The sequence below is a fragment of the Nothobranchius furzeri genome, chromosome 7 (genome assembly GCF_043380555.1).
Source record: "Nothobranchius furzeri strain GRZ-AD chromosome 7, NfurGRZ-RIMD1, whole genome shotgun sequence".
Lineage (NCBI taxonomy): Eukaryota > Metazoa > Chordata > Actinopteri > Cyprinodontiformes > Nothobranchiidae > Nothobranchius > Nothobranchius furzeri.
The window spans coordinates 63,002,887-63,014,936 of NC_091747.1; the positions used below are offsets into that span (position 1 = coordinate 63,002,887).

Consider the following 12,050-nt stretch of genomic DNA (forward strand, 5'->3'; position numbering starts at 1 on the left):
TTGCTAGCGTCAGGCCTGCACATGGATCCTCGCGGAAACAAAAACAGGTTTTTAAGACTTTAAACAAAGAAAATAAAAACGACTCAGGGCGTTTTGGAAGGAAGTCCTCAGATGAACGCCTCGTCACGTCCCGTTTTCACATGTCTCCTCCCTGACGTAGAAAAATGCATCGTCCTGATTGGTAGAAACCTGAGATGTCCAACGTGTTCGTGTTTCAGTTCTGCTGCACGTTAGTTAGGAGGCGATCGGCGGCTCGTCCAGAAACACCAGGAGCTGAAATCTGAGTTCAGGGGAAGCAGGAAGCTCTTGGAGCACTTAGAACATCAGAACGTCCAATAGGAAGTCCATCCTGGAGCTGATCCTCAGTTACTAACAGTAACATCAGAAGGTTAAAGGTCATTTAAATCAGTGATGCTCCGGCTGATTCCTGTTCAGCTAAAGCAGCACCGATGCTGGTTTGGAGGGCCGATACCGATTTCTGATTCCTAAACCGATTTGATCGACCAATCTATTCATGTTTTATATATAATTATGGGTTTTTTCATCATTTCAGATTAGTCCACCACGGACTGAATCGATCATGTTCCAAACTACAGCTGATTTTTTTTTGCATCTCCACAAAATCAGGAATTTTTTTTAGTAAACAAAAGTTTTCTGATTTTAGTTTGTTATAATAACATTTTTGGTAATTTTAGCATCAAAAGTGAGTAATTTTAGGATAATTTATGACAAAAACTACTAAATTCACACTGCGAAGACAATATGTAGATAAAATAGTTGTAAAGGTTTCCAGGAACAGGCTGAGCACTGATTTAGATTTTCTTATCAGATTAAAAAGTTAATTATTCATAATTAAAATATAAAAAGTAAAGTTTAAATTCTCCTAAAACGAAACATTTTAAAACCAAACTTTTCTGCTTTAGCTGTGATCACTGCTGTGGTCACTAGGGGGCAGCAATTACACTATAATAAAGACCGAACTAATATTTTCAGATTTTATGTCTAAATGAATTTGAAAGTAAATACTTGGGCGACAGACCGTTTGTTCTGTAGCTCCTGACTGATAAAAACATTCAACGGCTCGAAGCCTAAACTCCTGAGAGGCTTTCCTTCCCTCTGGACACCAAACCCGTGGAGGCCGATGCCGCTCCTCTGGGATTTCTGCCTTGAGGTGTTTCCGGTCAACGCTGTCGTCTCACAGGCGACTTGAGGTTTAGATTTTCAGCTACGCAGAACCGTGAAAACGACGATCCTGGCTCTTTAAATTCATCCCTCAGGTCTCCTTGTTCCTGTGACTTCCTGTCTGAGGTTCATAAATACTTAAATCTTCCCGACGCGCTCCCTCTCCAGGTCGGCGAGGCAGTGCTGATTGTCCAAAGCAGAAATGAGTCAACAGGTTTTGTTGCGGTCCAACAGCCGATCAGCGACGCTAAAGCTGAGAATCAACAGTAAGACACAAGAGGTCCAATCGGAAGAGCTCGTTAAGGGGCAGGGCGGGGCCAGAAGGGCAGGGGTGCTCCTATTTGGCGTTAGCAGCTCCCAGATCCATCAGTAGTCTGTTCCACCCGACCAGACCAAAGCAGGGTGGGGGGGTCAGATTGAGGTTAAAAGAAGGAGGAAGAGGAGGAGGTCACAGAGCGGTGGAGGTGATCTTCTTCACCCCCCTCCGCTGGGCCAGAGTGGATCGGCCGACCGGCTCCAGAACCGGGGAGATGTTCCTGTTCAGGGCCGAGTAGGTGGCCGCCATCGCCCCCTGGAGTAGAAGGGAGAGGACAGGTTATTCATTATGAGTAGAGATGCACCAATATGAAAGTTTTGGGCCGATACCGATATCAACATTAATATCACTGCTGGTACCGATATACTGACATTAATGCCTCTAAAATCAGCAGATTATGTATAGAATGAAAATTATTAAAGCTGATTTTACGTTATCGAGTAAACACAACACACATTTATGCTTCTGAGATGATTACATCACACAGTCACATGACTAAATTCACATCACATTGGCCAAAGTGTAGGGTAGTATATTAAGTTTTAAAAGCACCCAAATACATACAATAATTACTACTCTACAACACACACAAGCTCCCACACACGCACATGAACAAACACACACACATACGAGCGCACACACACACACACACACGGACAAACACACACAAAAGCGCACGCTCCCACACACACACACACACACACACATGCACGCACACACACATGCACACACACACACATGCACACACACACATGCACGCACACACACACATGCACACATACACGTCTGCCTTATCATAGTGAGGACCCTCCATTGACTTCTATTAATGTTAGTGACTCCACCGTGCCTAACCCATACCCTAACCCTAATGAACTTAATTAACATCAGACCTGCATCTGGTATAGTAAGCTTCTAAAAAACAGTTAGGACCAAAAAAATGTCCTCACTTTGTAGGGAAAATGGTCAAAATGGTCCTCAGTATGTAGTATGTACAAGAACACTCACACACACACACCGTAGCCACAACGGCCCTGGGACGCAGTGATAGAGCCGAGGCTGCCATCGTGCCACCGGTCCCTCTGACCACCACTAGCAGGTTAGAACGGTGAAGTGTAACGACTGCGACAGACTGAGCAGGACTCGACCCGACAACCCTCCGGTTATGAGACGGGCACCCAACTCATCTGCCATGGCTAATGGTTGGGTGCTGGTTGGATGTTTGTTTGGATGCTGGTTGGATGCTGGTCGGATGTTTGGATACTGGTTGCATGTTAGTTTGATGCTGGTTAGGTGGTTGGATGCTGGTTGGATGTTTGAATGCTGGTTGGATGCTTTTTTGGATGCTGGTTGGATGTTTGGATGCAGGTTGCATGTTAGTTTGATGCTGGTTAGGTGGTTGGATGCTGGTTGGATGTTTGAATGCTGGTTGGATGCTTTTTTGGATGCTGGTTGGATGTTTGGATGCTGGTTGGATGCTTTTTTGGATGCTGGTTGGATGTTTGGATGCTGGTTGGATGTTTGAATGCAGGTTGCATGTTAGTTTGATGCTGGTTAGGTGGTTGGATGCTGGTTGGATGTTAGTTTGATGCTGGTTAGGTGGTTGAATGCTGGTTGGATGTTTGAATGCAGGTTGCATGTTAGTTTGATGCTGGTTAAGTGGCTGGATGCTGGCTGGATGTTTGTTTGATGCTGGTTAGGTGGTTGGATGCTGGCTGGATGTTTGTTTGATGCTGGTTAGGTGGTTGGATGCTGGTTGCATGTTTGTTTGATGCTGGTCGGATGTTTGGATGCTGGTTGCATGTTAGTTTGATGCTGGTTAGGTGGTTGGATGCTGGTTGGATGTTTGGATGCTGGTTGGATGTTTGGATGCTGGTTGCATGTTAGTTTGATGCTGGTTAGGTGGTTGGATGCTGGTTGGATGTTTGGATGCTGGTTGGATGTTTGGATGCTGGCTGGATGTTTGTTTGATGCTGGTTAGGTGGTTGGATGCTGGTTGGATGTTTGTTTGATGCTGGTTAGGTGGTTGGATGCTGGTTGGATGTTTGTTTGATGCTGGTTAGGTGGTTGGATGCTGGTTGGATGTTTGAATGCAGGTTGCATGTTAGTTTGATGCTGGTTAGGTGGTTGGATGCTGGTTGGATGTTAGTTTGATGCTGGTTAGGTGGTTGAATGCTGGTTGGATGCTTTTTTGGATGCTGGTTGGATGTTTGAATGAAGGTTGCATGTTAGTTTGATGCTGGTTAGGTGGTTGGATGCTGGTTGGATGTTAGTTTGATGCTGGTTAGGTGGTTGAATGCTGGTTGGATGCTTTTTTGGATGCTGGTTGGATGTTTGAATGCAGGTTGCATGTTAGTTTGATGCTGGTTAGGTGGTTGGATGCTGGTTGGATGTTAGTTTGATGCTGGTTAGGTGGTTGAATGCTGGTTGGATGCTTTTTTGGATGCTGGTTGGATGTTTGAATGCAGGTTGCATGTTAGTTTGATGCTGGTTAGGTGGTTGGATGCTGGTTGGATGTTTGTTTGATGCTGGTTAGGTGGTTGAATGCTGGTTGGATGCTTTTTTGGATGCTGGTTGGATGTTTGAATGCAGGTTGCATGTTAGTTTGATGCTGGTTAGGTGGTTGGATGCTGGCTGGATGTTTGTTTGATGCTGATTAGGTGGTTGGATGCTGGTTGCATGTTTGTTTGATGCTGGTCGGATGTTTGGATGCTGGTTGCATGTTAGTTTGATGCTGGTTAGGTGGTTGGATGCTGGTTGGATGTTTGGATGCTGGTTGCATGTTAGTTTGATGCTGGTTAGGTGGTTGGATGCTGGTTGGATGTTTGGATGCTGGTTGGATGTTTGGATGCTGGTTGCATGTTAGTTTGATGCTGGTTAGGTGGTTGGATGCTGGTTGGATGTTTGGATGCTGGTTGGATGTTTGTTTGATGCTGGTTAGGTGGTTGGATGCTGGTTGCATGTTTGTTTGATGCTGGTCGGATGTTTGGATGCTGGTTGCATGTTTGTTTGATGCTGGTCGGATGTTTGGATGCTGGTTGCATGTTTGTTTGATGCTGGTTAGGTGGTTGGATGCTGGCTGGATGTTTGTTTGATGCTGATTAGGTGGTTGGATGCTGGTTGCATGTTTGTTTGATGCTGGTCGGATGTTTGGATGCTGGTTGCATGTTAGTTTGATGCTGGTTAGGTGGTTGGATGCTGGTTGGATGTTTGGATGCTGGTTGCATGTTAGTTTGATGCTGGTTAGGTGGTTGGATGCTGGTTGGATGTTTGGATGCTGGTTGGATGTTTGGATGCTGGTTGCATGTTAGTTTGATGCTGGTTAGGTGGTTGGATGCTGGTTGGATGTTTGGATGCTGGTTGGATGTTTGTTTGATGCTGGTTAGGTGGTTGGATGCTGGTTGCATGTTTGTTTGATGCTGGTCGGATGTTTGGATGCTGGTTGCATGTTTGTTTGATGCTGGTTAGGTGGTTGGATGCTGGTTGGATGTTTGGATGCTGGTTGGATGTTTGTTTGATGCTGGTTAGGTGGTTGGATGCTGGTTGCATGTTTGTTTGATGCTGGTTGGATGTTTGGATGCTGGTTGCATGTTTGTTTGATGCTGGTTAGGTGGTTGGATGCTGGCTGGATGTTTGTTTGATGCTGATTAGGTGGTTGGATGCTGGTTGCATGTTTGTTTGATGCTGGTCGGATGTTTGGATGCTGGTTGCATGTTAGTTTGATGCTGGTTAGGTGGTTGGATGCTGGTTGGATGTTTGGATGCTGGTTGCATGTTAGTTTGATGCTGGTTAGGTGGTTGGATGCTGGTTGGATGTTTGGATGCTGGTTGGATGTTTGGATGCTGGTTGCATGTTAGTTTGATGCTGGTTAGGTGGTTGGATGCTGGTTGGATGTTTGGATGCTGGTTGGATGTTTGTTTGATGCTGGTTAGGTGGTTGGATGCTGGTTGGATGTTTGTTTGATGCTGGTCGGATGTTTGGATGCTGGTTGCATGTTTGTTTGATGCTGGTTAGGTGGTTGGATGCTGGTTGGATGTTTGGATGCTGGTTGGATGTTTGGATGCTGGTTGCATGTTAGTTTGATGCTGGTTAGGTGGTTGGATGCTGGTTGGATGTTTGGATGCTGGTTGGATGTTTGGATGCTGGTTGCATGTTAGTTTGATGCTGGTAAGGTGGTTGGATGCTGGTTGGATGTTTGGATGCTGGTTGGATGTTTGTTTGATGCTGGTTAGGTGGTTGGATGCTGGTTGCATGTTTGTTTGATGCTGGTTGGATGTTTGGATGCTGGTTGCATGTTTGTTTGATGCTGGTTAGGTGGTTGGATGCTGGTTGGATGTTTGGATGCTGGTTGGATGTTTGGATGCTGGTTGCATGTTAGTTTGATGCTGGTTAGGTGGTTGGATGCTGGTTGGATGTTTGGATGCTGGTTGGATGTTTGTTTGATGCTGGTTAGGTGGTTGGATGCTGGTTGGATGTTTGGATGCTGGTTGGATGTTTGGATGCTGGTTGCATGTTAGTTTGATGCTGGTTAGGTGGTTGGATGCTGGTTGGATGTTTGGATGCTGGTTGGATGCTGGTTGCATGTTAGTTTGATGCTGGTAAGGTGGTTGGATGCTGGTTGGATGTTTGGATGCTGGTTGGATGTTTGTTTGATGCTGGTTAGGTGGTTGGATGCTGGTTGCATGTTTGTTTGATGCTGGTTGGATGTTTGGATGCTGGTTGCATGTTTGTTTGATGCTGGTTAGGTGGTTGGATGCTGGCTGGATGTTTGTTTGATGCTGGTTAGGTGGTTGGATGCTGGCTGGATGTTTGTTTGATGCTGGTTGGGTGGTTGGATGCTGGTTGGATGTTTGAATGTTTGTTTGGATGCTGGTCAGATGCTGGTCGGATGCTGGTCGGATGCTTACCTTGACCTTCTGCGGGGCGTCCTGTCGGTTCAGGGTGAACTTGGGCAGCTGGTCCCGGCGGGTGACCCAGGGGTGTCTGAGGACCTGAGTAGCCGTCAGCCTCTGATGAGGATCCACATGGAGCATCTTGGAGACCAGATCCTGGTGACAACAAACACTTTCAGTTAACCTCCAGCTTCCTGTCTGGACCAGGAAAACGGGTCGGGTCGGTACTGACCTTAGCTTCGGCAGAAACAGATGTCCAATATCCACCAGACAGGCTGAACTTCCCGCTGCCGATCCGAGCCAGAATCTCCTCCGGAGTGTCCTCGGGACCGTTGGCAAACGGAGTGAAACTGGAGACGAGAATAAGAAAGACTTCATGTCTGGATCCATCAGACGTTTGGAGAACCCGTGTAGGCGTGTAGAACTCACCCCGTTAGCATGGTGTAGAGCAGAACTCCCAGACTCCAGATGTCGCACGCCGTGTCGTATCCCTGCTTCTTTAGAACCTGCCAGGATCAACAGAAACCATCATCAGGGGAAACAACAGTATCACTTCCTGTTTACGTGGCGTTCATCGGACCGCCACATCGACCGACCTCTGGAGCCACAAAGTTGGCGGTGTAACACGGCGTCATCAGCAGGCCGTTGTCGGCTCTCAGCTGCTTGGCAAAGCCGAAGTCACAGATCCGGATGGACTCAGCGTTCCCACTCTCGTCTACATACAGGATGTTACTGGGCTTCAGGTCACGATGCACCACCTGTAAACACCACAGAAGAAGAAAGGTCCCACTGCTTTGAGCTAGACTCGCTCTGACTCTCAAGGTTCTCCAAGAACATCCAGAGGAACGAACCCCGTTCTTGTGCAGATACTCCACAGTCTTGGTGATGGTGAAGAGCACGGCGCTGGCCTCCCGCTCTGAGAAAAACTTCTGTCTGAGGATCTTATCCAGCAGCTCGCCTCCTTTCATCAGCTCCGTCACCAGGAACACCGAGCGGCCGTCGTCGTACACCTGAAACAGGAAGTAGAACCAGCTCAGGGTCTGGGTCGGAAACTGATCAGGATCAACGGCCAGAAATAAAGATCAGATCATGATGATGGAGGAGAACCTGAAGCAGTTAGAACCAGAGGCTGCGCTACATCCATCATCCATTCGTCTATCATCCATTCATCCATCATCCATTCATCTATCATCCATTCATCTATCATCCATTCATCCATCATCCATTCATCCATCATCCATTCGTCTATCATCCATTCATCCATCATCCATTCATCTATCATCCATCCGTTATCCGTCATGATGAAACCTCCACACAAGACCTCGTCTCCCTAACTGGACCAGCCAGCTCTGCCTCTAACCGGCTGAGTTATTCATGTGTTCATCACGGAACCAGCTACTGGAACATGGTTCCACCGGTCGAACCAGAAGGAGTGATTTCTATGAACGATGAAGGTCGTGACTCACGTCCTTCAGGGTGATGATGTTAGGATGCTGTCCGTATCTCAGCAGGATCTCCACCTCCTCCGTCGGGTCCCTCTTGGTCTTGTTGATGATCTGGAAACAAAAGACAAGAATTAGAACAAAGTTCCTGCTTCATAAATCAGTTAAAGACTTCTGGGATGTTTCCTCTAAAGCCCGAATCACATCCTGTGCTGTTGCCATGGTTACCTTGACGGCGTATTCCATGCCCGTCCCTCTGTGCTCACAGCGCTTGCAGAGGGAGTAGGACCCGACGCCGATGTCCTCTTTGAGGTCATAGGTGTCTGAAAACTGAGACGTGCTTCTGTGTAGCTGCTGCAGGAACACACACACATTTAAGAGGATAGTGCGTGTGCGTGTGTGTGTGTGTGTGTGTGTGTGTGTGTGTGTGTGTGTGTGTACCTGTACGATGCTATTGGGTACAGGTTGTGTCTCCTCCTCTGTTATGGCCACAAAGCTGAATCCTCTGAACAGCTGGTGGGCGTTGGCACTCGGAGGAACTCCTGGTGAGTCTGAGACAAAGTTAGAGCCGTTAATGATGTCAGCCGTTAGAAGGGAGCTCAGCTCCCAGCAGGAGCAGCAGGAGGAGGAGGAGGAGGTGAGGAGGAGAAGATGCACCTCGGGGGGTTTTAGCTGTGAACTCTGGATCAAAGTAGAAGGTGTCGTCAGGTCGTCCTGCAGCCGGCTGGAAAGGAGGATGAAGCTCTCGGCGGAAAAGTTTCTACAAACACCAGAAATACTCTAAACGTCACCAGAATCAGAATAAAAACACAAACAAATACCATTATTTACTAATGTATAGTAAAAACTTACGTTCCAGTCGATGGTGCTGAAGAAACAGTGCCTTTTGATCTCCTGAACTCCATCTGGTCCGGCTCCTACAGACAAACACAAATAAATAAACAAAAACAAGAATATGAATGTAAACAAATAAAACTGATTACAGAGTTTCTCCTGTTTGGATTGGGTATACTAAATTACTAAATATGTTTTTATTTATATTTTCTGGAAAACAAAATAATAATTCATACTTAAATAATTTATTATGAGCAATTTAATTAATTAGATTTACGTTTAATTTTCACGCAGATGATGATTATTACTATTATTATTGTTACTATTATTATTATTATTATTACTATTATTATTGTTACTATTATTACTATTACTATTATTATTATATTATTACTATTATTATTGTTACTATTACCGGTATTACAATTATCATTGTTACTATTATTACTATTACTATTATTATTACTATTATTATTGTCACTATTATTACTATTACTATTATTATTATTACTATTATTATTGTTATTATTATTATTGTCACTATTATTACTATTATTATTATTATTATTGATATTATTACTAATATTATTATTACCGTATTTTCCGGACTATAAGCCGCTACTTTTTTCCCCACGCTTTGAACCATGCAGCTTATAATGAGGCGCGGCTTTACTGAAGGTTTTCCTTCACCTGCAGGGGGCGCTTTAGCAGAAAGTGTAACAGGTGGAAGTCAAAAGTGGAAATCGAAGAAAGTGCTCATTTTTATTTAGCACATGCAAGCAGCCGGCACGACGACGAATTTGTTTTAATCCATACCCCCTCATCATGGTAACTACACGTATGAGTTCATATGATGCCGCTTTTAAGTTGAAGGCCATCGATCTGGCAGTAAAGGAGGGAAACAGCGCTGCCGCACGTCAGCTTGGCATGAATGAATCCATGGTTCGGCGCTGGAGACGGCAGCGGGAAGAACTCATTCAGGCCAGCTTCACCCGGGGATGATGACAGCAACACGGACAGCGACACCGACATCGCCACAGAAAAGGTATGTGACGAAGCTCTTCTGAGGCTGTTCAACTCCGACACTGAAGAAGAGGACTTTAATGGCTTTAGTGTGCAGGAGGAAGATGAGAGCGAATGACTTCTTCTGGTAGGCAAGTGTGTTTTATTTACTAACCAGGCATGTTTTGTGTGCAGGTTTTATTTTCTAATCATCCAGGGCTTATTAATGCCGTGTCAGCGCTGTTCTTTTCTTCTAAACATGCAACTTACCGGTAATAACGTGTCAGTTCTGTTATTATCTTATAACCATCCAGAAATATGAATGCTATCAGCGCTGTTTTCTTTTCTAAACTTGCACGCACGTGCACCCGTGTTTAAAATTTGTTTTGTTGAATTAAAACAACAACGGAAAAACTCCGTGTAGCGTCTTTCTGCTTATCTTATGTTATGGCCGTACATGCGCTGTGGGCCGGAGACCTGCATGTGGCTGCTGCGCCGCGGCTTGTATTCGAGTGCGATGTGTGTGCAGAAAACCTTATTTTTTTGTTGGTGGCTCTATAGTCCTGAAATTACGGTACTATTATTATTGTAACTATTATTACTATATTATTATTACAATTATTACTATTACTATTATTATTATTACTACTACTATTATTATCATCATCATTACTAATATTATTATTATTATTATTATTATTATTCGCCAAAATTCTTAGAAACAAAAGAAGTGACTTAACTTGTTGGTTTACTTGTAATATCTACGATCACCAGCAGGTGGCAGCAGCGTTGATAGTTAGCTGTTAACAGTGGTTTTTCCAGAATAAAAGCTCTGCTGTTCATTCAGATTTGGCAGAATTGAAAGAACATTTTATATCAGCTGGTTTTAATAAATATTTAGATTTATTTTACTGTAACATATGAATTATAATAACAGTGATAAATGAACATTTAGCTGTATTTTTACAGTGTTCAGACGCTCTTTACCGAGTCGGTTGGCTGGGTTGCGTTTGAAAAGGCTCCTGATGAGAGACTGAGCCTCCGAGCTGAGGAACTGTGGCATTCCCAACTTGGCTCTGCACAGAGAAAGAGAACAGCTGGATGAAGAACAGATCGGATGTGTGGATCAAATATCCAACAGGAAGCTGCGTCAGCGCTCTGCAGAGTGTGTTCTTGCAGACGCAGGAGGAGTTAACACTTCCTCTTTTTAATCATGATCACAGCTTCTCCTCCTTTTCCCGTCTCCGTGTTATGAACCTGCCCTTTGCTCCTCGTCTCTCATAAACCGTGCTCCTCCTCTAGGCTGGCTGTCTGCTCCTTCCTGAGCTGTAATGAAAGCTGTGGGATCAGATCGGAGCGTTCCAACAGCATAAAGTGCCTTACTTCAGGATCATTGTCATCGTGTCTTTCCGGTCTTTGCCCTGAAATGGGAGCGATCCTGTCAGCATCTCAAACTGCAGCAAAAGAACAAGAACAGCATCAGTGTCAGAGAGACCCGGATATTTCCCGTCTTCTCCTCTTTCGGTTTTCCTCCCCAGCAGCCAGACGGTCCTGAAACCCGTCACAGCGGTTCTGGATCAATCTGAAGGGTTTATTTGGGAAATAATCAGAAAAAAGAGCAAAAATGTGTTTAAACAGCAACTAAAGTCCAGAGAAAACATCAAAGTCTGATTTCTATCATAGAAAAGGAAAATGAAATGATAATCCAGTTTTTAATGTCAGCAGGTTAAAAACTCTTTAATTCGTTGATGGTTTTGCTGCTTCAGCATCCAGATGTTCTAAACATCACATCTGTAACCACTTCTCTGGGGGGGATTAAGTTCAGCTTCAGGAACAGATTTTTAATCTGAAGCCACAGAGTTGGTGAAGGGTTAGGATTAGACCTGAAGGTGAAGTTTCAGGAGATGTTCGGAACATCTGGAATTACGTTTTTTATCTGAATGTTGTTTGTTTTTTATTTTCCCAAATGATGAAACAGTAAACTAAAATTACTGAGATAAAAACTAATTAATGAACATCTCAGATTATCTGTGTCACTTGATGTTTAGATTATTTACATTTATAATCTCAGGAAGTGTCTCAGATTAGAGAAAACAGCTGGATCGTCTGGATCTAACGTCTCAATTAAACATCTGGGTAAGGATCTGACAGCAGGAAGGAAAATGTGAACAACAGAGCTGAATTGTGTGTGTGTGCGCGTGCGCATGTGTGTGTGTGTGTGTGTGTGTGTGTGTGTGTGTGAGTATGCGTCAAGCCCCCACAATGCGGCTCTAAAATTGGTCTCAACCCGGAAGTACCAAAAATTGCAGTTCCACCCTCATCCACTAGGGGCTGGTGTCAGAAGCGAGCAAATCCTCATTGACTCCCATGTTAAAAATACCAATT

The 12,050-nt window shown here is 44.6% G+C and overlaps 1 protein-coding gene across 9 annotated transcripts in view; it reads right to left on the reverse strand.

Annotated features, from left to right (window-relative positions):
- Positions 1–1,399: 1,399 nt before the first annotated feature.
- The window catches only part of rps6ka3b (ribosomal protein S6 kinase, polypeptide 3b), a 47,482-nt gene continuing 36,831 nt past the window's right edge, over positions 1,400–12,050 (reverse strand). For 5 of the 9 annotated variants that reach the window (XM_070553479.1, XM_070553478.1, XM_070553476.1 and 2 more), the window contains 12 exons: positions 11,049–11,119; positions 10,653–10,741; positions 8,682–8,746; positions 8,487–8,589; positions 8,058–8,380; positions 7,854–7,943; positions 7,239–7,397; positions 6,984–7,145; positions 6,817–6,893; positions 6,620–6,737; positions 6,403–6,543; positions 1,400–1,753 (listed from right to left, as the gene is read on the reverse strand). In XM_070553479.1, the coding sequence (XP_070409580.1) occupies positions 1,631–1,753; positions 6,403–6,543; positions 6,620–6,737; positions 6,817–6,893; positions 6,984–7,145; positions 7,239–7,397; positions 7,854–7,943; positions 8,058–8,380; positions 8,487–8,589; positions 8,682–8,746; positions 10,653–10,741; positions 11,049–11,119 (1,521 nt within the window). In that variant the 3' untranslated portion in view covers positions 1,400–1,630. The remainder of the gene's footprint in view (positions 1,754–6,402; positions 6,544–6,619; positions 6,738–6,816; positions 6,894–6,983; positions 7,146–7,238; positions 7,398–7,853; positions 7,944–8,057; positions 8,381–8,486; positions 8,590–8,681; positions 8,747–10,652; positions 10,742–11,048; positions 11,120–12,050) is intronic. The other 4 variants (XM_054750992.2, XM_054750986.2, XM_054750989.2 and 1 more) reach the window with 2 other exon arrangements.